This window comes from Narcine bancroftii, chromosome 8, assembly GCF_036971445.1.
Source record: "Narcine bancroftii isolate sNarBan1 chromosome 8, sNarBan1.hap1, whole genome shotgun sequence".
Taxonomy (NCBI): domain Eukaryota; kingdom Metazoa; phylum Chordata; class Chondrichthyes; order Torpediniformes; family Narcinidae; genus Narcine; species Narcine bancroftii.
The window spans coordinates 29,553,515-29,580,374 of record NC_091476.1 but is presented as its reverse complement, the minus strand read 5'-3'; the positions used below and the strand labels follow the sequence as shown (position 1 = coordinate 29,580,374).

The 26,860-nt window shown below is 38.8% G+C and overlaps 1 protein-coding gene across 1 annotated transcript in view; it reads right to left on the bottom strand.

Moving 5' to 3' along the window:
- The window catches only part of LOC138740568 (kelch-like protein 4), a 110,348-nt gene that overhangs the window by 37,106 nt on the left and 46,382 nt on the right, over positions 1-26,860 (bottom strand). Inside the window, exons 2-4 of the mRNA XM_069893418.1 lie at positions 7,515-7,688; positions 4,465-4,601; positions 1,925-2,121 (exon numbers count right to left, since the gene is read on the bottom strand). Coding sequence (XP_069749519.1) covers positions 1,925-2,121; positions 4,465-4,601; positions 7,515-7,688 — 508 coding nt within the window. The remainder of the gene's footprint in view (positions 1-1,924; positions 2,122-4,464; positions 4,602-7,514; positions 7,689-26,860) is intronic.

Genomic DNA, 26,860 nt, shown 5'->3' with positions numbered 1-26,860 from the left:
ACTATCAGGGCTATTATATATGATGGGTTTCCAAGATGCATTTGGAAAGAAGTGCTGCCAATAGCAAATAAAAACATGTTTTAGCTTTGGAGCCCTGGTTGTTTTTGGTGTCTGCCTTTTCCTCTTGGCATGAAGTGATTAAGCAATTTCTACATTGTTGGCTTGTAATTTGAATTTTATTTTACTTCATTGGTTATTTCCCTCAGTGTTGTGAACGGAACGAACAACTTTTCACTTGCACAGAATATCAATTCAAGGTCAGTGCTTTGATGAGCCAGGGATCTCCTCATGATAAACTAGAAACAGGAAGTCCCATTTAGCTTTGGTCGTGATTTTACATAAATTAGGAAACAAAGTTATGTAATTATGTTTTCCCATAAAAATTTGTAAAATAACCATAAAGTGTTTCTCAGAATGAGAAGGTGGCAATGACCACCCAATTCTTGCCCTATTATCAGTATCCCATGCCTATTTGAGATCTTATTGCCTGATCTCAAAGCAAACTTAAGAGAGACACTATATACACAAGTAAAATCAGAATCAGGGATTTATTCTCCTGAAATTTGGTGTTTTGCAGGAGTATCATTAGATCAAAGATTCATTGTGCAAAATGGGAGCTAGTGTGTGTATGTTTTAGTGCAACCATTACTTCACAAATTTATTGAATGAATTATTTGGTCATATGGAGCAGAAAGTTTGAAATAACACTTCATGGACTGTATTAATTCATTTCAGACAGTGTGATGGTATACCTGTATCAGAGATGAGAAACTTTGGGTCACAATAAAGCATTTGTAAAAGTCACGCACAGAGTGAAGTATTTTAATAACTCTACATCATGTCAAGTTCAGCACTAGCTCCTGATCTATTATAATTTCTTGCAGCTGCTGGAACTTAATGCAGCATCCCCTTGAACTTGCTCCCAACTATGAAGGGACAGTCCACAACCAAACCAAATTCTTTCAGCTGCAGAGGACTATGGTTGCTGTGATGTGAGGAGAGATTGGAGAGAAGAGGCAGTGAGGATAAGAAGAATATGAAATTGATCATCTTCTTTATAAAATGAGATTACAGTCTCTCACTGCGTTGACTATCCCATTTCATTCCAGAGTGAATGGTAATAGTCATTTTGAGGAGAGCTTTCTCTATCTTCCGTTATAATGCCCCATTAAGATGGGAAATGCAACATTCCATGCCCCAATGGCCTCAAAGCCTTAAAATTATGTCAGAGATGAGGAGGAACTACTTTTCCCAGAGGGTGGTGAATCTGTGAAATTCACTACCCATTGAACCAGTGAAGGTGACCTCAGTCACAAGATTGGATAGATTTCTACATAATTACAGAATTAAGAGATATGGGGAAAAGGCAGATAGGTGGAGGTGAGCCTATCATCAGATCACCTCTGATCACGTTGAATGGCAGAGCAGTCTTGGTGGGCTGAATGGCCTACTCCTGCTTCTATTTCTTATGTTGTTAAAATGACTTGGTCCTGAAAGTACCACGTCAAATTTCCACAATGTCATAAAACAAACTGAAAAGTTATGGTTTTCATTTCAGAGGGAACAAAAATAGATTTTAATTGTCATATTCCAAAAAAAACTGCAATCTGATTGAATTCGAGCTGGTACGTATCAGGCGTGTAAGTTAATTGGGCAGCACAGACTCGTGGGCCGAAATGGCCTGTTATTGTGCTGTATGTCTAAATTAACAATTAAAAAGTTTCCCTATTGGACTTAGAGTTATCTCTTTGAATAAACATCAAAGTCATCAAAAGACCAGGCAAAACTATAATTTGCAGTAATTTTCACTGTGGACAGAAGTGTTAGGATCTTTTGTCTTCTGGAAAATTTCTCCATAGAACTGCATATAAAAGCAAATGCAAAGGAGGTGAAGGCTTTGCATATTGATCTGTAAAGTTCTTACCGTGGTATAGCTGTGAGCCACCTTCAGCAAATTCATGCAGCCTTGAGCATCAGCAAATGATCTTATTCCCAAGCAATTTGATGGATGGAGCTGCTTCATGAGGAATTTGCAACACACTTCCACTACTTGAGAGAGCTGCAGAAGACAAGCTGCAGCTAATAAGCTCTCTATTGTTTCCTCCTTCAGTTCTAGGAGACCTGTGAGACAAAGGTTAGAACTCTTCAGCAATACATGTAATACTGTCTTAGTGCCACAGAATCATACACCACAGAAACACTTCATAATATTGCTTCCAACATGGAATTAAAAAGATAATGTAATTGTGTATCAGGACAAGTTGTTATAACAGTAAAGGGCTTTGACATTTACAATTTTAATTTCAAACCAGGATTTGTTTTTTTTTTAATTTTAAATGATGGGTTATGTTACAAGGACGATTTAATCTGGCAAATGTAATTTTCAATTTTGCAAGATGTCGAAGAAATGTTGAAGGTACATGGATGAGAGAGGTATGGATGGCTATGGACTGGGTGCTGGTCAGTAGGATGGCAGAGAAATGGATCGGCACAGACTAGAAGGGCCAAAGGGCTTGTTTCTCTGCTATAATGTTCAATGGATCTTCTACGGTTCTAAATGCTCGTCAGACGGCTCAGATTTTCCAGAGAAAATTTGGTGATAAATGCAAGCACTCCTGCATTTATCATGTAGCCATTCAGCAACTTTGGATCTTTTGTACAAATCCTTGCAAGTGGCAGACTCCCAGTAAGATATTCACTGATGACAGGATTCCAAAGCTCCCAATGGAGTCTGTGGACTACAACTTGACCATGTTGTGTTTCTTTTACACAGATGATTTACAATGAAAATCCACTCCAAATTATACTAGGCAAAGGTAAGGCCATTATTTCAATAGAGAAGAAAAGCCTAGAAGGACTACAGTTTTTCAATTTATTTCAATATGTGCAAGCGTTTTGAAGTGTCTTTTTTTTTTCCATTGTTTGATTATTACTCAATCTTTTCCAAAGCACTTTCAACTTCCTGTTCCCTGCTTTGGTAGCTCTGTGGGAAATGGCAGCAGGTGTAGACATCTGGTTAGAGTTAGTAGAGGCTGCTAGAACAAGAGAAAGCCTATGAAGGTCTCTGAAGGAATTAAATAGAAGTTTTGAAAAGTGGAAAAGAACAGGGTCAAAGGAAAAGATAATAGAAAAAGCATGTGTAACAAAATAGAAGTCATCCTCAAAGAAGGAATTCTCCACAACCAAAATTCACAGGAGGATTTGACCTCAACTTGTTAGCTGAAAATAGAATCTCGCTCATAATCCCCCTCAGATAGATGACACAAATGTGAGACTAAAGGCCTTAAAAGCCAACAATAAGAGCTGGGTGATAAAACAAATCATTAACACAGAAGAAAAAGTAGCAGGTGAGTGACATTGTGGAATTTCCATGAGTGGATATAATTGTTCATAATTTAAATCTAACATTGTTGCAACTCTATCAATTGCTTATCTTGAAAAATAATTTAATGACTCCAAATATAAATCATGGAACCCTGTGAGACCATTAGCTTTTTAAGTGGCTTCATATAAGTGTTAAGCAGGCACCAGACACTTGATGACACAGTAGACTACAAATGCTGGAATCGGAAATAAAAAGTAATGGCCTTGAAGAACCTTATGGCTTGAGTAGCATTAGTGGAAGCCAAAGAATGGTCAACATTCTGGTTGGAATGCTTCCTCAAGATTGCCATGGATTTAGGTATGGAAAGATGGCTATATGATTTAGAGAAGATTACTTATAGTTTATGAAATAAATATCACTTGTTTTGGAAAATATGGCACCATATTTACAAAATGTGGGTTTGTACATTTGATAAACTCTCTGAAGACCTCAATATTAGAGTTCATGATGTAAATCAATGGTTCTCAACCTTTTTCTTTCCACTCACATACCACTTTAAGTAATCCCTATGCCATCACAGGTATGTGAGTGGAAAGAAAAAGGTTGAGAACCACTGATATAAATGCTTTATTCCCTTGGATTTCTCCAGTCTTTCTTTCTTCAATGTCTTTTTTTCTTACTTTTCTTTCTTTTTAGGGGTTTGTGGGGAAGGGAGGGAGGTGAGGGAGGAAGTTTTTTTTTTAAATTTTATATATACCACATGTATAACCTTCTGAAATAATTGTTGAAATTAATGGAATGGAATTAATATTGTGGTTTAAAATTTATAAATAAAATATTCAAAAAAAAAGTGCTTCTACCCAGAACACTGACCATTCTTTGTTTTCCACTGGTACTGCTCGACCCACTGAGTTCTTCCAGCAGATTGTTATTCTTGTTCCTGGCTACAGTGTTTGTGCATTAGACAGATTTCCAAAATAGGAAGCATAAGGACAAGTCTTGAATTCTTCCGTGTAAGTTCAATAGTTCAAACTTTCAAACATGTTGAAATTAATCCAAATAGTTGACAGATGTATGCATTAATTGGATATCTGAAGTTGAGTTTGAATGTCCACAGTAAATATTTAATTAGGGGTTACCTGTGTAAGCATAGTGAACGAGTGCTTTAAGTGCTTCTGGGTCAACACCCTCCATTTTAATTTCTTCTTGCTTGGCCTCTCGTACATCATTTGTAAACATGGCAGCAAAATAGTCTGAAACAGCACTGAGAACCAGTCTGCAGGCAATGGAAATAACACTACTGATGATCAGAGCATTTTAAAATCAAAATGTGGCACTAATCTTTTTGTAAACTTTATTTTCCTGAAAGTTACATGTTAGTCAAAGAAATTGATACATATCCATTCAAGGCATTTGTCCAAGTCAGTCCTTAACACTAACAAACAATGTAAGATCAATTCGCCACATTTAATGGATTTGTTTTTGGCATCATGTTGATCACCAGTGAGGTCATAATAAATTATAAGTTCAATAGGATGTTATGCAATTGGGGCATTGTGCAAAAACCATATTATATACTTTGCAAAGCTATATGGGAGACTGTAGTGTACCTGTCAAGATACAGTACACATGTTGCGTGCAAGAGCTGTTGCATTCACTACATCCAGTTATGTTTGCGACATCCCATTCTCCGATCAGGATTTCTGAACTCTATTATAACCTTATGGGACCGTGGACGTATATGGGGTTGGACGTTGCTCAAACGGATATTAATTGATGCATGAATGTACATCACTCCAGTCTTGATAAAAGGCTTTGGCTTGAAACATAGACTGTTTTATTCCTCCCACTGTTGCTGCTTGACCCACTTACTTCCTCCACCAAGTGCATTTCTTTGAGTGTCTCTTGTTTAAATGCTGATGCCCTAAGTTGTCAGCTAAAAGCCTTTAATCACCACTATTTCATACTCCCAGAAATTTAAAACAAATCTTGGGGAAATAGTAATAATGATTTCATGTTTAATTCCTGTTATTCATTTATGCTGTGTTTTTACAAAAGTATAATTTTAATAAACGTCAAAATTATTTGTTTTTAAAGCAACTTAAACATAGCCTCATTGATTTCCTTTCCACTGGCTCAATTCTACTGACAGAAAAGCAATTCTGTCATCACCTCAATGGTACCAACTTCTTTGTTACAGGTGATTTTTAGATGGAAGAGTGTAAATTGGGACTTTACTCAACAGCACAATGCACACATCGGACATGATTATAATGAAAATTATGGCTTCTTGTTACGAACTAACCAAACCTCATTACAGAACAGCAAAGGAAGATTCCCCAGACAGTGGCAAATTCAGAATAAGATTTTTTATTAAACTATTAATCACATAACAGTTCTCACTTAACTCTAAGCATGAATGTAATTGTATAAGAGTGTGTGTGTGTGTGTGTGTGTGTGTGTGTAAATCCGAACTCTATTTCACTTTAAACTTGAATCTGAAAAGTTAGTTTTAAGGCCCAGAATTTTAAAGTCATGTTGAACTTGAAGGTCTATTAAATTGTAGTTCAGAGGTGATCATGAAACATCAAGTTCTTTTAAATTGTTGCTAAAAGCAGTAAGGAAGTGTTTGTTAATGGTGATTCAGACTGTTCAAACTCACGAATCTCATTGAGCTATTTTCCCAGTGTTCGTTATTGTGCGCTTAATAACAAGTCAAGTCAGCGGGTGATGTAACCAAATAAAAGACTTTTCTGAACACAACTAAACATGATAGACAGGGTAGGGAGAGGAAGCCCACATTGTGGTGTCTGCTTCCAGCTAGTACTCAATTCAAGTAACGTGCCCTCGCGGTGCTCGCGCATGCAGAGTGTGCTGTTGTGAGTACGGTGGTTGAAAGGTGATTGCAGCGTGTGCAGAGCAGCCAATGGCAGAGATTTCTTCTTCAACTCTCACAGTGGTGATCTTCAACTCCCTCTTAGATTCTTAAGTGTTCTGGAGTTTCTTTCCTTTATGAGGCTGAACCCTTTATCTTCAAAAGAGCAGTCAAGAAGTGGTCTCCCTTTTGAAATCCATTTATTTCTACAGTCCATTTTGTTAGGAGTCGCATAATAGCAACTATTCTGGTTACTGTAATTCAACCCTTTGCTTCATAAAGGTCTATACTGGTGTGTCCCACAGCGTTCTCTCCTTCTCCTATTCCAGCTACTGTGATGTAGTACATACCAGTATCTCCCTCTTTTTCTAGAGATTACTGTTTTACTCCTGGGAGCGCCACGGGGTCTTCTCAACTCCTGCATCCTTCTTTATCCTGCCTCTCTTCCCATGTTACCTGAAATTACAGATTTTCAGTCCGTTTTGCAAAGCCTCTCCTGTTCCAACATTTAATTTTTGCAAAGTCTGGCCCCTGTCACTAAGTGGGTCTGGGGTTTGCAATATTTGCCAGCACAAGGCTGAATGTATCCAATACCGTTCCCCTGAAACACACATTGTCCTGACATCCACCATGATCCATTTTAATTCCATTATTGGCTTGTCTGTTATGCTAGGCATTTCCAAACTAACATTTGCACAAGAGAGAGGAACAGAAGTAGGCCAATCGGCCCATCAAATCTGCTTCTGTTCTTGTTCTTTCTTAGTGTCATAGTGTTTGTCGAATGTGCTGTGATGTATGTACCCCTGTAACCAAGCCCACTAGATAAGCTAAGATATATAATTCAATGTTAACTGCAAATAACATCAACACATCCGTTACACTTTATTTTTTTGGTTGACATCATCATTGACACAACAGAAATTCACAAGGTCAAGGGAATGAAGGGGAACCCAAGGATATTTAAACATTTGCTTCTTGGTGAATGGCTAAATATAATAATTCTCATTGTCAGTGCTGTAGATTGAATAATAATGCCAAAGATATTAATATACTGGGTGCCTCTTCAAACTCTACTTCCATCAGGTTTTAATACATCTACTTTTGCATTCACATGAAATAACAGATAAAAACAAAACAGTAAAATGATCTGCTTTTATTTCAATTGTCAGCCATCAGTGTTTTGAATTGTTGGAAAAATGTAAACCATTTTATTTTTATGAGCTGATGAGCCCTGGTTATCCAACGTGTCTCCAAAGGGTAGATATGACATGGACAAAAGCCATATAATGGACTGAAATAAAGCTTCAACTTTACCGATGTGCAGGAATCTTGTGATCTCCAACGATTAGGAGAACATCACACAGCTGCTTATGCTGGAGGTAGTTCTCCATCTTTCGAAACGTTTGTTCTGCGTGATTCATTGACTGAAAGAATTCATCCGAACTACCAGAACTCATCTTGTTGGAAGAGCAGCTATTTAATGGCAGCCTGTAGACAAAGGAAAATAACTAATGAAACAATGAAAGCAAAACCTGGAATCAATAATTTATTGTCCACTGACAGGTGCTTCGAAAACTGATGTGTAAATCAATACATGAGCTCTTTGCAATGAAACAAGTAGAAGAAATGAAATATTTGAGTGCTTTGGATCAATCTTGGACTGAACAACATGAAATTGGCTAAACAATGAAAGTATAGTAAAATCCCCCTTATCCGGAATTCAAGCAACCAGCAAATAATTTTGGAAAATATAAATGGGTAAAATATCAAAGGTTAAAATTGGCCCTCCCCGTGTTTAGTTCATCAATCATGCATCTCAAGCAACCAGACAATTCAGTTATCTGGCATCTACCAATCCCCATAGGTGCTGGATACTGGGAGTTTTCATGTAAATGAAAATTAATTTAAAATTAAGCAGTACTGTTATGAGAAACAATTTTTGTTAGGAAGGCCAGTTGCTACAGTAAAACCTTTGGTATTTGGGACCAATGGGGATTGGTCAATGCGGATAAATAAATTTGCCATTTGCTTGAGTCTGCATGTTATGTGGATTGGCAAACTGACTTCTAGAGGCACCAATTTTAAACTTTCATATTTTTTGCCTTTTTAATTTCTACAATTTTTTTTTGCCAGTTGATTGAATCCCGGATAACGGGGATTTTACTGTATTTAGTTTTGGTTAACTCATTAACAGTAAAACATAAGTAAAATACCAAGAATCCATTCTTCACTTGACATTAGCTTATTCTAAATGTAAGCAATATTCTCCACCTTTTAAACTTGACCCTTTTTTACTTATTGTTTATAATCTTGCAAATAAACTGAAATTAATGATTTTACATTTACAAATAAAAAAACTCATAAGCTTTATACATAAGTGACACTAAGGTCAACAGAACAAATATTTGGAATTTTTATAAATTGTGTTCAATTATTTAGTTTCTCAGACTGGGAGGTATAATTATGATTTCTATTTATTTGACTGGAAGATTGAAAAGTTAACAAATAGAATTCCAAAATTATAAAGAGAGTCAAGTGACAATTGGCTAATGTTACAACTGTGCAAGTCGTTTGTGAGTATTGTGTGCAGCTCTGGTCACCCAGTTAAAGGAACAATGTTGTTAACCTGGAAAGAGTGTGGAAGAGATTCACAGGGATATTTCTGGGATGGGGGTGCTTGAGTTAGAAGGAAAGGCTGGATAGGCTGTAACTGTTCTTTCTTTGGCATAGGAGGCTGAAGGGTAACCTTAAAGACGTATAAAATCATGAGGTAAATGAGCGCAATCTTTTTTTTATCTGGGGAGGAAAGTCTAAAATGAGAGGGCCCAGATTTATGGTGAAAATCAAAGATTTTAAAGGGACCTGAGGGGCATTTTATTTTTCACACAGAGGTCGAAGTATGGATTGAGCTGCCTGAGGAAGTGAATACAGGCAAGTATATCTTCAACATTTAAAATCGCTTTTGGCAGGTACATATATTTCAAGAAATATGGGGTAAATATAGGTAAATGAACTAGCTCAGGTAGAACAGGTGTCTGCAGACGCTGGCAAACTAGAAAATACATGACTGCCTATTGCTTTACATGGACCTGCTGAGTTCCTTCAGCATTTTTGTGTATTGATCAGGTTGACAACTTGGCAAGTGTTGGGCCGAAGGACCTGTTTCTGTACTGCATGACTCTTGAATCTCTGAAGGTGGAGTACTTCCTGATTAGATCTTCGCCACATCCAAAAGAAGCCTTTTCTCATGCAAAGAGGAGTGGCCTTTGGAAATCTCTTCTCCAAATGGCTGTGACTGTGGGATCCTGTGCAACTTTCAGCATAGACCACGAGATTATAGTTGGGGAAATATATTGGATAAAAAACAAAATGGAATGAACAAAAAAAAATCTGCAGCTGAAGTAAATTTGAATTTGTCTGACAAATATTCTGACAAAAAATAACTCTGTTTCTAATTCCATGCTGCCAGACCTGCCAAATATTTTCAGGATTTTTTTGTTATAATTGAGTCAGAGCTGTTCATGATCTAATTGAAACTGCGAACCGCATTAAGGAGTGAATTACCCTTCTTAGGTATCAAGATTGCTAAGATCACATCACTATTGTCAGAAAAAAGTAGTTTCTTGGCATAGCTTAATATAATTAGCAAAATAATACCACCATTTAGCTTGGTAATCACCGAAGAACATTGTGCTCATTGACTATTTTTGTAATAATAAATCAATTAAATTAGAATCTTTTCAAGAGTCAAATTATCAATAGAAATTTTCCATGTTTTGTTGAAAGATGTTATTGATTGTCATTTTAAAATTCAACAAACAGCTATTTTAATGTGACATACTCTTTCAAAAATTATTGATCAGATTTTTTTTCAATCATTGATCCTATATGAAACTTTATGTATAATTGATTTAGCCAAATAACATTTGTGTTTGGTCATAAGAGGGTCAAAGTGTTTGAAAGTGAGTGACAGAATGAGAAGCTTCCCACATTATTTATTATTTTCCTTTACATTCAATGAAGAAAATGATTATGTTAAATACAGGAGCAGACTCAGTGTTGGATAGCTGCTCAAGTGTGTTTCAATTCTGCTGTAGTGTGGTTTGCGAGAGCGGTGGAACAGACTGGAGATGCAGACCGTTAGCTCGAGTATCACAGCAGAGTGTTTATTCAAACTTTGCGCGCTCATTTATCAGGCCAGCAGTTGGACCGTGCGTCTGCTCCACTGCTTGCATCACGTCAACTCAAGCGCACATGCCAATTTCCGCTCTGGAGTGGAAGAGAGGGGTATGCGTAGCCATCTTTGTCGCGACTGCCTCGTTGACTGCATGTAACAAACAGGGCCGGTTCATCACGACGGAGTTGCGCATCGCTACAGTGCCTTGTTACGAGGATTGTCCTTATTTTATAACTGAATAAAAACTCTGACAGGGAAAGAGATCATTCTAATGCACCTAATCTTGATGGAAGCCAGTGGTTCCAATCTGACACCAATGGTTCTAATCAGAATTGTCAGTAAAATATGATGAGGACTGGTATAGAAGATTTTAATGAATTTTGAATGATTTTGAATGTCATTCAGAAATATTTAGTTTATTTTTTAACATCTGTAGTATATCAGACATTTTATAGGTGTGGTTTATTCTACACAACCTCAACCCCATTCATTGACTCCCATCAATTTTTTGGTCTTCTCATCAAAGGATTGAATTAGTTCGGACTCCCAGTCCCACCAAAGAACAATTCTTGCATAGTTTGAACTTTGTTCATTAGTGAGCATGGTTTACAAACTCTGTTGACTGCAAATGGCTACACCTTCTTCCCCATGGGCTTAGTCAATTAATGATTAAACATTCGCTTCAAAAAATACACTTGAAATAAAGATATGGTCAACGTAGCGGTAGTGCAAACCTATTATAGCTCCATCGACCCAGATTTGAATCCAGCGATGCCCTTAAGGAGTTTGTATACTCTCCTTGTGTCTGCATGGGTTTTCTCTGGGTGCTCCGGTTTCCTCCCACTGTTCAAAATGTATGGTGGGGGGGGGGGGGAGAAATGGGGGTGTAGGTTAATTGTGTGTATTCAGGCAGCATGGGCTGAAGGGTCTGTTACTGTGGTGCATGTCTAAATGTAATTTAATTTAGCTATCAGGTTTCTATTCATTTAATTTTTATTCAATTCTTCAATCAAATAATCAAATTAAAATTATTTCCTTTGATATAATATCGAATGGATCTTGTTCATTTTTGTAATCATAATTTCATGAAAAGTTTTACTTCAAATTATGAAGAAAAATTAATTTCATCCAATACATTCACAAAGATTCCACAGCAAAAGAATTTCAATTGTTTGATATGTTCCAGAAACTATAGAACACTGAATCATTATTTCTTCATTATTTTTTATCACAACCTGACAGTTTTCTCTCTTTTGATTGATCGTAAACGACATCACAACATGTAAAAAGAAATTTGGAGCATGCATTTTAACATCTTATTCATGTATAATTTCATGCCAAAATTGGAATGTACCAAATGAACTGTCATTTATTTTTTTGTTTTCTAAACAGCACAATCCATGCGCGGTATCCAACCTCATTAGCATTTTTATTGCGACATATTCCATATGGCTAAAGTATTGGAACCCATCATTATGAAGTGCTGGAGTGATACTCAGATTTTAGAGTCTCTGATCAAAGCATAAAATATCTTGGCAAGATAGTACAAGTTTATCACAATTCAACTCTGTTGTCAAGTTAATTTATGGGAATTTTGTCTCTCAATTTTATGTGCACATCCTGTTGCCATTTTAAGCTCTTGTAGCAGCATTGGACGGAAATGCTCAAGACTTTTAAGTCGCCAGCATTTTTCTGGTATATTTATAATTGAAGGCAAACAATAGAGAAAAAAGATCACAAGCATCAAAATAAATTCAAAAGTGATCAAAACAATACTGTATCTTTAATGTTTAAATTTATGTTTGCTGTGATTTGTTTTTTTTTCCAAAACTTTGTGTAGCCACCAATAGATGTTCCTAAAAATTTCACTGCAACATTTGGTCAAATAAGAAGATGCATTTCTTTTAAAAAGTGGCAATGTAACAGAGATTAAGTGCAATGACCGAGCTACATTTACAGTACTTGTTTAAAAGTAGTTTACAAATCAAGGATATCTAAGGAGAATAAGAGTGAATTTTCTGCACAATACAGAGTGTAAATGAGGAAATTGTTTAAAGCCTGTTTGAAAAGCAGTAATAGTGCTAGAATATTATTTAAAGGGTGAAAAACTACAGCATGCTGTTGTGCAGAGGGACTTGGGAGTGCTTGTGCATCAATCGCAAAAAGTTAGGTTGCAGGTGCAGCAGGTTATTAAGAAGGCAAATGGAATGTTGGCCTTCATCGCTAGAGGAATTGAATTCAGGAGTAGGGAGGTAATGTTGCAACTGTATAAGGTACTGGTGAGACTGCACCTGGAGTACTGTGTCCAGTTCTGGTCTCCATATTTGAGGAAGGATATACTGGCTTTGGAGACGCTCCAGAGGAGGTTTACTAGGTTGATCCCTGGGATGAAAGGGTTGACTTATGATGAAAAATTAAATCGTCTAGGATTGTATTCGCTCGAGTTCAGAAGAATGAGAGGAGATCTTATAGAAACATATAGGATTATGAAGGGTATGGATAGGATAGATGTAGGAAGGTTTTTTTGAGCTGGCTGGGGAAACTAAAACGAGAGGACACAGTCTCAAAATTCAGAGGAGTAGATTTAGGACAGAGATGAGGAAAAATAGTTTTTTCCCAGAGAGTAGTGAATGTTTGGAATTCTCTAACCAGGGAAGTGGTTGAGGCTGCCTCATTAAACATATTTAAAATTCGGTTCGAAAAATTTTTACATGATAGAGGAATTAGGGGATATGGGGAGAAGGCAGGTAGGTGGAGTTAGGTCATAAATTAAATCAGCCATGATCGTATTGAATGGTGGAGCAGGCTCGATGGGCCATTTTTGGCCTACTCCTGTTCCTACTTCCTATGTTCCTATGTTCCTATTTCTGTGGCAATAAATATTTTTGTAATATAGTTAATTTCAATGCATTCATATGTTAAATATATTAAAGAATCCTTACACAGTGAAAATATACCATAAAATAATTAACTAATTTATCAAAACATTTAACAGAACCAATAGACAAATTGAGTTTTTTGAGTTATTTTTAAATTAGTCTTAATGTAGTACAGGTATGAAAAGAATTACTGTTGGTTAACTGTTGGATTGGTATTTATCAATCCCAATCTATTCTTCCATTCATGCAATCAACACTCCACTTCCATTATTCCACCTCCCTCTGGGTTCTATTACTAGGCTCTTGCACCAGGGGCACATTACAGTGGCCAATCAACCTACCTGTCTTGGAGCAAAAATGCAAACTCACGCAGATAGCACTGGTGGCGAGGATAAATTCTGGGTCATCAGAGCTGTGAGGCAGAAGCTTTACCAGCTGCTCCATTATTAAAAGTGTCCCTTTTGACAAATCTTCTTCGCTATTGTGTGATCTCGTTAATAGCATTTTTCTGAAGCGAATACAGTAAAACTGGGTATCCAGGAATACAGTAAATAGGTATTCAGCACCAAGAGAGATTGGTAGATGCTGGATAAATAAATTTTCCCATTGCTATTGATTGCGTGTTGCGTGGATTGGCAAATAAGCGGCAAAGTGCGCCAACTTTAAACTTCCGTATTTTTTACCTATTTATTTTGCATGATTTCTTTCCTGGTTGCTTGAGGCTGCCATTTGCTCGAATTCTGAATAACAAGGTTTTTACTGAATTTATAAAAGCATTGCAATTAAAACGCATATATTTTGTTCAATTCTTTCCCATTTCTTTCTTTCACCAACAAAATTGCAGGGGTGTTTGTGTGTGCAATCACGTGCATATGTGAATACAAACATATAAATCATCCAGAGCTGATCATTCCTTGTAATTGTTTACGTTGCATCAATATTAAATAAAAAAAATTCAAGATGTGAATTTATTTTGAATATTACTGATATAATAGATCAGGTATGATATTAGATAATCAAATGTTTCCTGATATCAAAAGGCAAGAAATAAAGGATATCCATAAATAAACCTCTTCTCCTTCCTCTCCACTACCTGGCTTCATCTGTTCGCCATTCTGTATCCATTTGACCAGCTCACCCTGGTTTCCATCTGATCTGACCTTCCTGATCAATTCTTTCCTCCCACAGTTGCTGCTCAGACCACTGAGCTCCACCACAATTTGTTTTCTTTTACCCCATAATAGATTGGTCAAGGACCTCCACCACCCAGACCATGCCCTCTTCACACTGCTACTATCAGGAAAAAGGTACAGGAGCCTGAAGACAAGCATTTAACAGCACAAGGACAGCTTCTTCCACTCTACCATCAGATTTCTGAATGGACAATGAACACTACCTTAATTTATCCTATTTTCTTACACATTTTATTTATTTTTTAAATGTAATTTATAGCAATATTTGCACTATAACGCTGTTGAGAAACAACAAATTTTGTGACATGTTCATGGCAATAGATTCTGATTCTGATTCTGCTTTGGGTTATTGCAGCCTCAATGACTTGATAAGGAGAACTTTAAAAAACCTGTCAATCTTCCGGAATGATGTTAACAGTTAACACATCAGGAATGCTCTGAATATTATGTTATGTAAATCTTAGGGAAGGTGACAAAAGGATTAAATAGCAATAGCTATTTGCATTTCACATTTCTTTGCAAACTCAGGATAATTAGCAACTTGTTCACATGTCTATCTATCTGTCTATCTTTCTCAATTTCAACGATTTTAATTTACTGCTGCATTTTAAGGCCTAACACAATTGAAAAATTAAATAGTTCATCTTTTTCTGCAGTTGTGCAAAATTATAGGGTTGCTTCCCTTATGAATGACTTATGAAACAGAACACTTTGCAGTGCAGATGGAGAAATTGAAATGTTTAACAGAACACATCCAATCCATTTTATTGCAATTCTCATTGTTCATCAGCTTCAGCATTACAATTGGAGTCTTAAATGTTAATGAAAAAATTGTTTGCTGTCTTATAGAGTTACTGGTGCATACAATTATGTCGAAAGTAAGACGTTTTAAAAGATAACAAGGAACCATGACGCTTTGAGACAATACAGTGAGACTTTATACTCTCTGCTTTATGGAGCCCCAGTGGGATAAAGTTGCTCTCTTGACCTGTAAGCAATGTTCAAGCTGTTCTTTGCACTTTGCCTGGTACATGATATGGGTCTGATATCACCGGAAAGGAAGGCAGGGAAAAATGAAGACAGTAACAATACTTTCTGGGCTTCCTGGAATTTAACAACTATCTGAATGAGTTCCTGTCCTATCTGGGTGAGATGTACGAGATATATGAGATGTATCAGACAGGACTTGGAATTAAGCTGAATGGACATTTGCTATAATGACATCAAATTAATTGATGAGATGATAACAAGAAAGGTAATATTGTGACATTTTGATGCTGACTTTCTGGTCCAATGGCTGCAGAAGGGTCCTGAGGAAACAATCTTGCAGAGCTCTGATGAATTCAGGGACCCCTCACACATTGCCATAGATAATTCTGATGAAGGATCATTAACACAAAACATTTCTCTCCCCAGAGATGCTGCCTCTGTGAGGAGGTTACCAAAATAGGCCAATACATAAACATGCTGGAGAATTTCTCCAGCATTTTTGTATATTAAACTATAATCACTTTTTTTGTTTCATTACCAAATTAGGTAATATGATGTAGAGGATTAACGAAGTGATTTAGACAGGATGGAGTCAGACACATCATTAGAAGGCCCCTAATGGTGTCATGGAATCAACAAAGCATACAGCAAAATACAGGGTCTTTAGCCTGCTATGGCCATGCTGACCTTTATTCCTGTCCACACTACCCCCATCTGTCTGCATTTAGACTGTATCCTTCTTTGCCTTGTCTATTTAAATAGCTGTCTAAATTGTATTGGATTCTACCACCTCCTCTGCCAGTGCATTCCAGATATTAATCAATCTCTGTGTCCAAAAAAAAAACTTGCTTTCGGATTTCTTTTAAAACTCCTTTGTCTCACCGTAAATGTATGCCCTCCTATTTTTGATTTCCCCAGCACGGGATAAAAGATTCTGACTACCTGTTTGATCGAAACCTCTCATAATCTTATATTATTAATTCTACCAGGTCACTCCTCAGTCTCCCTCGCTTCAGGGAAAAGAAAGCTCAGCATATCCAACCTATTCCCATGTCTGAAATCTTCCAATCCAGGCTGTGTCCTAGTGCAATTCCTCTGCACTCTCTCTAGTGCCACCGTATCCTTCCTTTGTTCATACTATACTCAAGATAACCTGATCTTCAGAGACAAAAGTATTTCCAAGCTAAAAAAAAATGCAAAACAATCAAATAAATGTACTTGTTATACCTGTGGTAATAAAACCTCCACTTTAGCCTCACTCCTACCAGCCTACTGCAGGGGGCAGCCATTGTACCTGCAGATAGGTAACCAGGGAAGCTGGTCCCACCTTGCCAACTGTCAATCACCGACCCATATAAAAACTCGAGCCGGCCCTTCCTAAACCAGTTGGGCACATGGAACTGGAGGCCACACACATATATCCAGTGCTTTCTAATTTAAGCTGATTAAAGCCTGTTGTTGTCTTATGAGTTTTTTTGCTGTTTGCTGCACCACAGCACACCACAATTTAATCATCTTAAATTTTGAGGTCCATGGAGAGATTTCTCACCCTTGAGTGGGTGGACATCGACCCTCAGCACCCAGATGCTCCGACATACTTTGAGATCTGGAAGCATGCGGTCAAGGCAATAATGCGCACTTAAGTAGAGGTCATATGCACCGTGCCTTCCAAGCCATCAGAGACTGCATAGACTTTGAGCCTGCAATGGCCAGCCATCCTGGAAAGTATGTACCAGCCCCCGACAAATATACTCGACACCTGGTACCTACTCAGCATCAGAGTACACCAGCCAGGAGAGACAGCCGATGCTTACCTTGGGGCCCTGCGAGAGCCAGCACACCCGTGCACTTTGGAAGCTTGTGTGACTGCTGGGAAAGTGGAGCGAGTCATCTGAGATGCATGCGTGCAAGGGCTGCAGTCGAGAACAACCAGACAGAAACTATTAGAGGAGAACAATGCCTCCCTCGTCAGGATCTTGGAAGTGGTCTGCTCTCTAGAAGCTGCAGCCCACCATGTGGAGTCCTTCGATGCTCACCTCCCCCACTCACTGGCCTGGCTGATGCCGACGACAGCAGCAGTCACTGAAGGGACCTTCAAGGAAGAGATGATCACCACCAATGATGCCAGCCACTGCTGTAAGTACTGTGGTTTAGTGTAGGAGGCAACGGTCAGTGCAGGGGAAACATTGCTAATTTAGGAGACACAGTTAAGGTGGGGGGACACAGTTAGTGTAGTGGGGAAATGGTTAGATTAGTGGGGACACAGTTAATGTAGGGGACATGGTTAGTGCAGGGAACATGGTTAGTGCAGGCATGACAGTATGGGTCAGACAGGTGCTACCATAAGAACGAACTCACTCTGCTCCTAATGTGGGAAGAAAGGCCATTTCACCAAGGTGTTTCTCTCCAAACCCGCAGAGAGTGTTGCGGCCATCCGCAACCAACCAGGAGTGCCTTCCAACCCTCTGAGCACCTCCATGTATGAGTGACATGCGATGCCATTGCCCTACCCATTGCTTCTGCCCGCACCAACATCACTTCCGGCCGAGCTGCCGACCCACGCTACAGCTTTATGCTCTCCATGGGCACCGCCATCCTTCGCCTCCCATCATCTGCCCACACTGACAACATCATTTCTAGCCAGACTTTCCCCTCTACCAATGACGTCCCCTGCAACCAAACCTCTGCCCGCAACAGTGATGTCAGTACCTAACCAACGCCGCTTGCATCCCCGGGCGCAACCATCATGGGCCAGCAGCCGACTCCCAGCAGCTCCGACCCCAGCCGCACCAGCACGCTGACCAGTTGTCGTGGCCCACCCATGTGCACACAGAGCTGCGCACTCGTCACATTCCACGCTCCAACAGCCATCCACCAGCTACTGCCCACAACATCCACTGGAGGGCAATGACAAAGGCAAGCATCAGACTACTTGAACTTGTAAATATTGTAAATACCCTAGAATCTCCCTCCCCCCATCCCTTCCAGGGCCAGCCTCCCAGGTTACCTACCTATAAGTACAATGGTTGCCACTAGCAGTAGGCCAGTAGGTAGGAGTGCACAATATCACCACAATACCCGTGTGTAATTGATTACCATACAGGACAAAAGAAAGTATCTGTTGACCAAAGATGAAATGAAAGCTTTGGATCATATGCTAAATGTAAGACCTACAGATTTCTTAAATTGAACCAAATAAGGGAGACATTTTGCTCTCTTCAAGTCCCTGTGTAAGTATGGGAAACGTCACATAGCAGCTAAAGCTGTTGCCTTACAGCTCCTGCAATCAAGGTTTGTTCTTGACCTTGGTTGTTGTCTCTGGAGTGTTTGTCACGTGGCCCCATGCATTTTCCTCCCACATCACAAAAGTGTGCTGGTCGGTTATTACCTTCAAAGTAGGTCAATAGCATTAAGAATCAAAGGACTAAAGAACTAAAGACATATGAACTTGCAGGAACAGAAGGAAATAAGAAAAGGAAGGTGACAATTGACTCTCGCAATTTTTTTGGAATCAGATGTACAAAAAGAAATCATACTGTCATCAACAAGCATCTTTGCCTCATGGGACAGTTTGCCTGGGTGGTGAATGTGTGAGTGAGGCTACAATTCACAGCAGGCAACACTGAGCTTCACTGAAGACTGGCCATTAGATCACGGGATGTCAACATCTCATTTTCTGTGGAGTAAGAAAGAGGCAGGGAATGTTGTGTGAGTGGTCACAGAAAGGCAGAGTAGATTGGCCATGAATGGTGGATCATACCAGTTCTTATGAGTGACAATCTATTGTCACTTATTTTGCAACCATGTTGGACCATGGACCATGGATTGGACCATGAGGATCATTGCATCAGGTGGCTTTCTCATTCTAAATGGCATAATGTTACTGATGGCAGGCATTCACTTGCATATTTTCATGTTGATGAATCCAAGTTCAAGTGTGCTGCTTTCATGGCTACGTCCAGTTTCCGGCTCATTGGACCATGACTCTAATCCTTATAGTCCATGCCCTGTGCCTTCTTTGACAATTTAATTCATTATTGTCGCATATCCCAAAATGCAGTAAAAAGTTTTGTTTTCATGTGCTAGCCAGACAAGTCAACACATACAGCATATGGTACAATAATAACAAATAAGCAGATGAATAGATAAATAAATAAGTAAGACAATGGTGTAGGGTGAAAAGTACAAAAACATCATGCATGGGGAAAAGTAGTTGAAAAACTGTAACATGCAAGATCATCATCTTTTGCCCAAGTGAGATCCATGTAAAAGTTTGAAAACAGTTTGGAAAAAAAACTGTCCCTGAATTGAGAGAGTCATTGGCATGACATCTGCATATGATGCATGATACATAGTCAGAGTTCAGATTTGTAAGAATCTCCCTTATGAAAGGAGAATGTCAGAAGGTATTCAGGAATGTGAATGATGCTACATGAAGCATTTTGAAAAATTCCTGCTACACGATCGTTGGATGCCACAGGCTGTGGTGCAAAGACTGTCTTCTATCCACAAGGATCTCAAGGAGAATCTCTTCATACTGGGAAACTGGAGATGTAAATGAAAGAGTAAGCAGAAGACTTGTGTTTAGACTGCTCTTCATCCATCCGTCCTTCCGCCCCCCCCCCCTCCAGCAATTTGACAGCTTATTCAAATAGTTGCCACTTGAAGTCATTTCTTTTCCCATGTCTCCTCTAGACCAAAGGGAAACAAAACATAATGGCGATAGCTATCGACTTCCCCAACCCTGATGAGACCTACATCATCTCTATTAAGATCCTTTAGGACATCCCTCATTTTTTTGAAGTAAAATCCTGAGGAGACTTTCTGAAAAGTCTCAAGATAAGTATCAAAGCCTCTCTTCAAATGGTTGTCAGTCAATTTTGATCAACGTGCAAACTCTGAAAGTTAGATAGCTTTAAGTAGTAGTCGTAATTGTCATCAATTCATCCCAGCTGGTTACTGTTAGGAGAGCTTGTTAATTGAATTACTGACCTGTCAAACATTGCATAATTTCTCTCATGTGCATCAGAAGCCAATCCAATTGCAAAGTAAAGGACTTAATCTTGACAAAAACCTGGTTAGTCGAACAAAGAAGTTATTGACTTGCATGTCTCAACCACACGGTGAGTAATATGAGGACCAAGTAGATCACAAACCAATTCTTAACAGGTCGAAGACATAGAACAGAGTGTAAAATATTGATTGTTTTTGGATTAAAAAGTCAAATGTTATTAATCTTCAAATATTGATAATTTTCCTCCTTTAAAATTAGTCTGACATGGACCACAAACAAATACATTTCCTATCCTGTCTGGTGAATGCTGAATTGGGGTACAATTATTTTGTAGAATTGTACAATTGTTTGCAGAACTGCCTTGAACCTATGAGCAGACAGAGAATTGCTGTAGGAACTCAGCAGATCAGACAGAATCCATGGGTAGAGTCAACATTTCAAGTCTAAATCCTTCATCAAAAGTCAGAGAAAATGGGTAAAATTAGATAGATGAAGGGGGAGTGCAGCTTGGGGAGGTGATAGATCATAGGACAGAAAGTGAGAGAGGAGGGGAGACATGTAGAGGGAGAAATCATTAGGAGAGGAGAAGAAAAGTTGAGCAAGAGAAATAAGAAATAAGTAAGTCGAAGAGCAGGTAGAAAAGAGATGTATATAGTGAAATTAGATGGGGGTGGGGTTTCCAAAAATTAGAAAAATTAGTGTTCATGTCACTATGTTTAAAGCTGTCCAGAAATAATATGAAGTGTTGTTCCTTAAGTTTAGGTTTGGCCTCACCATGACAATGGAAGAGGCTGAGAACAGTCTCAGTCTGGTTGGGGGTGTTAAATAAAAAGTTAATGGATGCTCTCTAGTTTAGACCCACAAACAGACTGTAGATGTTCAGCAAAATGTCTACCCAATCTATGTTTGGTCTCACCAATGTAGAAGAGGCCACCGGGATACACCAAATGCAGCAGATTACCATTCCTGTTATCCATTGACAGGGTGAGGCCAAACATAAACACGAGGAACAACGCATCATAGTCCTCACGGGCAGCCTTAAAGTTAATGGCATAAACACTGATTTTTCTAATTTATCTAACCTCTGGCCTCATCGATTCTCCTGTTTCTATCTTTTCTTTACCTACTTCTGCAATTGATTTTACTTCTCTCACCAACTTGATTTCTCCCTCTATGTGTCTCTCCACCTCTCTCACATTTGTTTTATCACCTCTGGATCCCACCCACACACCCCCGCCCCCTGTCCCCCCCCCCCCTGCTTATATATGCAATTTAATCAATTTTTATCCTAGTATAGAAAGATCTAGATTCAGAGCCAAAACCGTGACTGATAATTTACACCCATGGATACTTTCTGACATCCTGAGTTCCTCCAGCAATTCTTCATCTGCTAAGAATGCCAGTATCTGCATCTTTTGTGTTTCTGCCTTAAACATGTCTTCACTTATGTTTTTTTACATAGCTGCTGCGTTCCAGGAAATTATTGCCATTTTCCTGGAACACATGCTGTATAAAAAGGTCAGAATGGGAATGAGGGTGCCATTCCTAGACCCCTAGTAAATTTCCTAGAACGCTTGCAGTCTAAAGTTAACTGCTGACATTCTGTGAACAACGGGCTAATGAGTAGCACATATCAATGATGTGCATTGCAAGTCCCGCCTCTTTAATTACCACTCTTCCAGTATACTTTCTAGACTCGCTTTTGGTCATTTGTGTGTGAACAACCAATGCCGAGATGTCAGACACTCTTCAGACCAATTAAATCACACAAATTTTATCTAAAGAAACATAACTGTTGAAGATTTCTCCTTCTAGAAATAATCTGATTAGGATTGCACATATACTGGACAAGTCTGTTGAAACCTGGTACTATTTGGAGGAGTTAAAATGAATGCTTTTACTAAGAATGTAGGAAAGTCGGCTCTAAATTCCTCATACAACTAATGTTTCAAGAGCGTCAAAGTTCAAGTTCCATTTTAACCATCATGCCATTTCTTCCGACCTTCAAAGAATTGACTCAATGCGTACTCTTAACAGTATTTCTCCTTCTAATGTATAATTTTACTCTACCTTCTGAAGCTCTTAAACTAATCTGTAGAAAACTGATTAACCTTGCAACCCCGATTATTCTTCCTTGGCATTTTGCTTTCTATAGATAACAATCCCATGGTACCATCAGCACAGGAGGCCCTGTGTTCCATGGAGATTGTGTCTCTCTATTTTTGTTTTCATAACCTTCAAGCTTAATTTTAATCAGATTTTTCTTTAAATAGTTGATCACTAATATTTTTTCTTTATCCTCATGTCTTGTGGAGTAAATATTCCAATTTGTAGTTTAATCTGAAACTTTCATATTTTGTTTATCTTTCCACCAGGCACAGACAGATTAGATTGCAAATATTATCATCTCTGTATCTCACCACACAACAGATCGGTTTTATGTTAATTTCCTTCCTTAAGAGTAACGTTTTGCAGGCAGGCATTCTGGCTCGTTTATAATACAATATCCAAAAAACACACTGTCTGCACAAAGGTGACTGTGCATTTGATTCACCTTCTGGGAGGTGGGTTTTGCTGGAACATTGATTTGTTTTAATTATGCTTAGTTTACAGCCACCAGAGGCAAAGTTGATTTTAACTGCCCATCCCTCATACCCTTGGAAAGGTTGAAATGGGGCTGCTTAAAATGCAATCTAATACACTTCTTCCATCTGATTGTTCTGCATTTGCCAGTTAACAGTTATGGAATAGCAACAGAAAAGTTGTGCTGTGTATAATTAACCCACGGGTGTTCTTTCCACATTTGTTTGCACATTCTAATGGATTAGTGACACAATTCCAGTAGCTACCCAAAGATAATGATGAGCCTGGATGGATGCACATATTGCCAAAAGATCCAATAATTTGAATGGACAGCACCAGTTCAACTTGACCCCCATGGACCGAAAACTGAAGAAAACGCAGAGGAGATCAAACAGATTGTTCCCTGTTGTTGTGCAGAGAAACTAAGACTATGAAAAGCATCAATAGGGTAAATGGTCAAAATCTTTTTTTTTCATAATAAAGGTACAAACAACTAGAGGGTAGAAAGGGACTCAATAGGAAATCTTTAATAAATAGATGCACTGTCAGAGCAAAAACCAAATGCAATTACATCATCACAAGATATTGGAACTGAAGTAGTCCCATTGGCCCACTGAGTGTCCTCCACCATTCTAATCATGAGTTGATCCATCCTCCCACTCAGCCCCATAACCCATGATCCCCTGACTAATCGAATACCAGTCATTTTCTGCTCTAAATACACCCAACCACCTCGCTTCCACAACTGCCTGTGCCAACAGGTTCCACAGACTTACAATCCTCTGACTAAATAATTTTTTCCGCATCTCTGTTTTAAATTGACACTCTTTTACCCTGAAGTTATGACCTCTTATCCAAGAATTCCCTACCATGGGAAACATCCGTGCCACATCTATTCTATCTCATCCTTCTGTACTCCAATGAGTACAGTCCAAGTGTCGACAATCATTCTTCATATGTTGTCCCTTTCATTCCTGGTATGATTCTAGTAAATGGGTGGCACGGTTAGTACAACACTGTTATAGCGCCAGCAACTGGGACTGGAGTTCGAATCCTGCTTTGTCTGGAAGGTGTTTGTATGTTCTCCCTGTGTCTGTGTGAGTTTCCTCCAGGTGCTCTGGTTTCCTCCCAACCTTCAAAAATGTACCAGGGTTGTTGGTCAATTGGGTGTAATTGGCCAGCATGGGCTCAAGGGCTGAAACGGCCTGTTACCATGTTGTATGTCTAAAAAATTTAAATTGAAATATTCTCTGAACCGTCTCCATTGCCAGCATGTCTTTTATCAAATAAGGCTCCCAAAACTGTACACAGTACTTCAAGTGAGGTTCCACCAGTGTCTTAACATTACATCCCTGCTCTTGTCTGCTATTTCTCTTAAAATGAATGCCAACACTACATTCACCTTCTTCACCACCGATTCAACTTGGAGGTCAACCTTTAGGGTATCCTGCAATGAGGACTCCAAGACCCTTTGCACCTCTGAATTTTGAATTTTCTCCCCATCTAAATGACGGTCTGCCAAAGTGCAGAACCATACATTTTCCAACATTGCATTTCATCTTCCATCTCTTTGCCCATTTTCCTAATCTATCCAAGTCTCTTTCTGCATCTTTTCTGAATCATCTGCACCACCCACCCAACCACCTATTTTTGTATTATCTGCAAATTTAGACACAAAGCTATCTATTCCATAATCCAAATCTCATATATATTTGTGCATGTTTGTCTGTTTTCCCTGCTAATCAATATGGAGCACTCTTGAAATGTCCAAGGAGGTTCAGTAGAGGTAACATTTGATGCTGAACATCATGCCCAAATTGAATTTAACCTTTAAGGTCATTTGAAGTTCAAAAGTTAAGAAAAATTGCTTTTGCACCAGGGACACCTCAATTAGTTACCGTGCTGTGCATCAATGTACATTCAGATTAAAAACAAAGTGGTCAAACTCTGTTCAATATGAGCCCTAAAAAGTGAAGCAACATTGGCAGAAGTTCTTCAAAAGCCCATAGAATTAGACAAAGGAGAAAGCAAAAGACAACAGAGGAACATAAGTCTTGCCCCTCACTGTTGATACAAGGAGCAGGCAGCAGGAACCAGAACAGCAGTGATTATGCCCATCTCAATGCTCAGGCCTTCAGATTCCTCCACACTGCGCACCCCCTCCTCCACCCCAATTCAACATCAATCTCTCTGTCCTCTGTCTCTTCCACTGTCAGGGAGAAGCCAAGTGCAATCCTGTGTTTCACCTAGGTAGGCAGAAACTCATTGGCATAAACAATGAATTCTCCAATTTCAAGTGACCCATACCTCATCTATTCCTTTCTCTCTCCTTCTGATCTACCCAAGTCCTCTTGCGTTCCCCTTTATTTTCAAACTCCATATTTCAGGCTCCCTGTTACCCAGTTCCTTTTCCCTCCCCACATCTGGTTCCATCTGCTGATTACCCATCTACTCAGCCCACTGCACTCATTTGCCCACCGTCCCTCCAGTTTCTGGTTTCATACATCACTTTATTCATGAACATAATCTGTCGTCCTTTGTACTATCCATGTAGCCTCTGTCACTATCTCTATCTTTCCTTCCCCAGTTTGGCTCCATCAACCCCTCTGGGTGCACGCAATGTTTGTAAGCTTTTGCATCACCTTTGACCCCTGATCTCTTTACACTGGCTCTCTTCCCTTGACTTTCCCAGTCATGATGCAGGTCTTGTTCCGAATATTGACTGCCCCTTTGTCTTCACAGCCTGACCTGCTGAGTTTCTCTAGTAGCTAGATTTCAGATTTATTTTTAGATAATATACAAGACATCTTTTTTTCCTGTGGGCACAGCAGAATTACCACTTATTGGCAGTTTAAAAAATAGCTGATTCAATATACACATGTAAACAAATAAAGAAATGCAAACAAACTGACTGCAATACAGAGAGATGGACAGAAAAACAAATCAATAAGGTGCAAAGTAAGAGTCCCTGATTGAGTTTATTGTTGAGGAGTCTGATGGTGGAGGGGTAGCTGCTGTTCCAGAACCTGGAGTCTTGTGGCACTTTGAGTCCAGTTCCAAGATGGCGGTGCGGGTGTAGGCCGCAACGGCATCTCCGGAAACTGGAACACTTGGAGGAAACCCACGCAGACGCAGGGAAAATGTACAAATTTCTTACAGCGCTGGTTTTGAAACCCAGTCGCTGGCGCTGAAACAGCGTTACATTAACCACTACACTAACCATGCCATTCTTAAAATTCATGAAGCAATCTAGTCTCTATTATTCATTATTGCAACAAAACATACATATCAGTAGGTCAATAAGGATATCAATGAAAACGTAGCGTTTATGCTAAGAATGTAGCTCCAGATATTTATACATTCATCCTCAACTCTTGTTAGCAATTCTTTTACTAAACCATGAATCATTGCAAGTTTCAAAACAATTTATATTTCTTTTATTCTGCAGTGAAGTGTTTTGTTTCATGTATATTCTGAAGATGGTTGATGATCCCACTGGACCACATATATTTTGCTTCCTGAACATTTTTGGGTGTATTTTATGGATTTTGGAAAATCAGCAGGAAAACATTTTTAGGTCAGTTGAACTAATGCAACGTTTCAGCGTCATTAAGTGATTAACATGCAAAATTCAATAAAGGTTAATGTTCCTCCAACTTCCTACGTTGATACCTCAAATCTGACTTTATCTTTGTCTTCAGCTTGAAGTTGTCTATCAGAATCTCCAATTTATTTTCAGGAAGCATAGCTTTTGTTAAAAAAAAATTGTTGTACATTGTTCTTTGGCTTTACAATAAGGTAATTTATACACATTTTAGTTCTTT